This window comes from Priapulus caudatus, unplaced genomic scaffold (assembly GCF_000485595.1).
Source record: "Priapulus caudatus unplaced genomic scaffold, Priapulus_caudatus-5.0.1 Scaffold478, whole genome shotgun sequence".
NCBI lineage: Eukaryota > Metazoa > Priapulida > Priapulimorpha > Priapulimorphida > Priapulidae > Priapulus > Priapulus caudatus.
This window is the reverse complement of record NW_014577539.1, coordinates 76,218-77,451: the sequence shown is the minus strand read 5'-3', so window position 1 is coordinate 77,451 and position 1,234 is coordinate 76,218. Positions and strand designations below refer to the sequence as shown.

The 1,234-nt window shown below is 41.7% G+C and overlaps 1 protein-coding gene across 1 annotated transcript in view; it reads left to right on the top strand.

The window, feature by feature from the left end:
• The window catches only part of LOC106810843 (adhesive plaque matrix protein 2-like), a 26,678-nt gene that overhangs the window by 9,934 nt on the left and 15,510 nt on the right, over positions 1–1,234 (top strand). The window contains exons 3-4 of the mRNA XM_014814310.1: positions 245–394; positions 939–1,091. Of these exons, the coding sequence (XP_014669796.1) occupies positions 245–394; positions 939–1,091 (303 nt within the window). The remainder of the gene's footprint in view (positions 1–244; positions 395–938; positions 1,092–1,234) is intronic.

The following is a 1,234-nucleotide window of genomic DNA, read 5'->3' as shown; positions in this document are numbered from 1 at the left end:
ACACACACACACACACACACACACACACACACACACACACACACACAACACAACACAACACAACACACACACACACACACACACACAGAGACCACACGCACGCACGCACGCACGCACACACGCACGCACGCACGCACGCGCACACACACACACTCTCTCTCTCTCTCTTTCCCCCTCTCTCTAACTTGTCCAACGAATGGTTCGTTCATTTGTTCACTGAGTTGTCATGTTTTTGAATTTACAGATGACTGTTATCCAAACCCCTGTCGCAATCACGGAGTGTGTCTGACTAGCTCGTCCTCCGGTTGGGACCGCAGCTGGGGATCCGTTAACTACTACTGCAAGTGTCCCCGTGGCTACAGCGGCAGGCAATGTGAACATTATGAAAGTCAAGGTAATTAGATATACCTAGTTTACCACGTTCGTAGAAAGTACGGTGATATTTAATAACTTAATTGTTCTGTAAGACATCAGATATATGTTACCATTAGACCATATCAGACGTAGATAATAGGAAATTTCCTTATTATCTTTTTCTGATATATATATATATATATATATTATCGCCATACTTGATAGCATTAAAAACTTTTTATATAGGGGTGATCAGCCTGGCGTAACCATGTGCATTAATAAATAACCGACGCCATGTTCAGGAAGACCCACGTGATTATCGCAAACTAAATAGCTTCACGAGCAATAGCGGGAAAGACCCTAGTTCTCATACAACGACGCGTCATACGTAATACCAGGTGTTAATAATGACAAACATTTGACAGACATTGACAGACATTTGACAGACATTTGTCATTATTAACCCCTGATAATACATGTCCTCAATTTTGAACATATACAGATTGATATCACAAGTTGGCTATAACTCTTTAGATACTTTATTGTATTTTTTACCGAGTGGTAATACATGTCTACTTTTACAGATTACTGCTATCCAAACCCCTGTCTCAATGGTGGAGTGTGTCTGACTAGCTCGTCCAACGGCTGGGACCGCAGCTGGGGATCCGTTGACTACTACTGCAAGTGCCCCCATGGCTACAGCGGCAAAAGATGTGGACAATATCAACCACCTCAAGGTAATTCTAGTTATATATTCCTAGTTAACCACGCACACGTATTTACTACATTTCTCAATCGTAACATGATTTAATCAGGCTTTGTATAATGAATATCTTGTCAAACGAATGGTCCGTTTATTTGTTCACCGAGGTGTCATGTT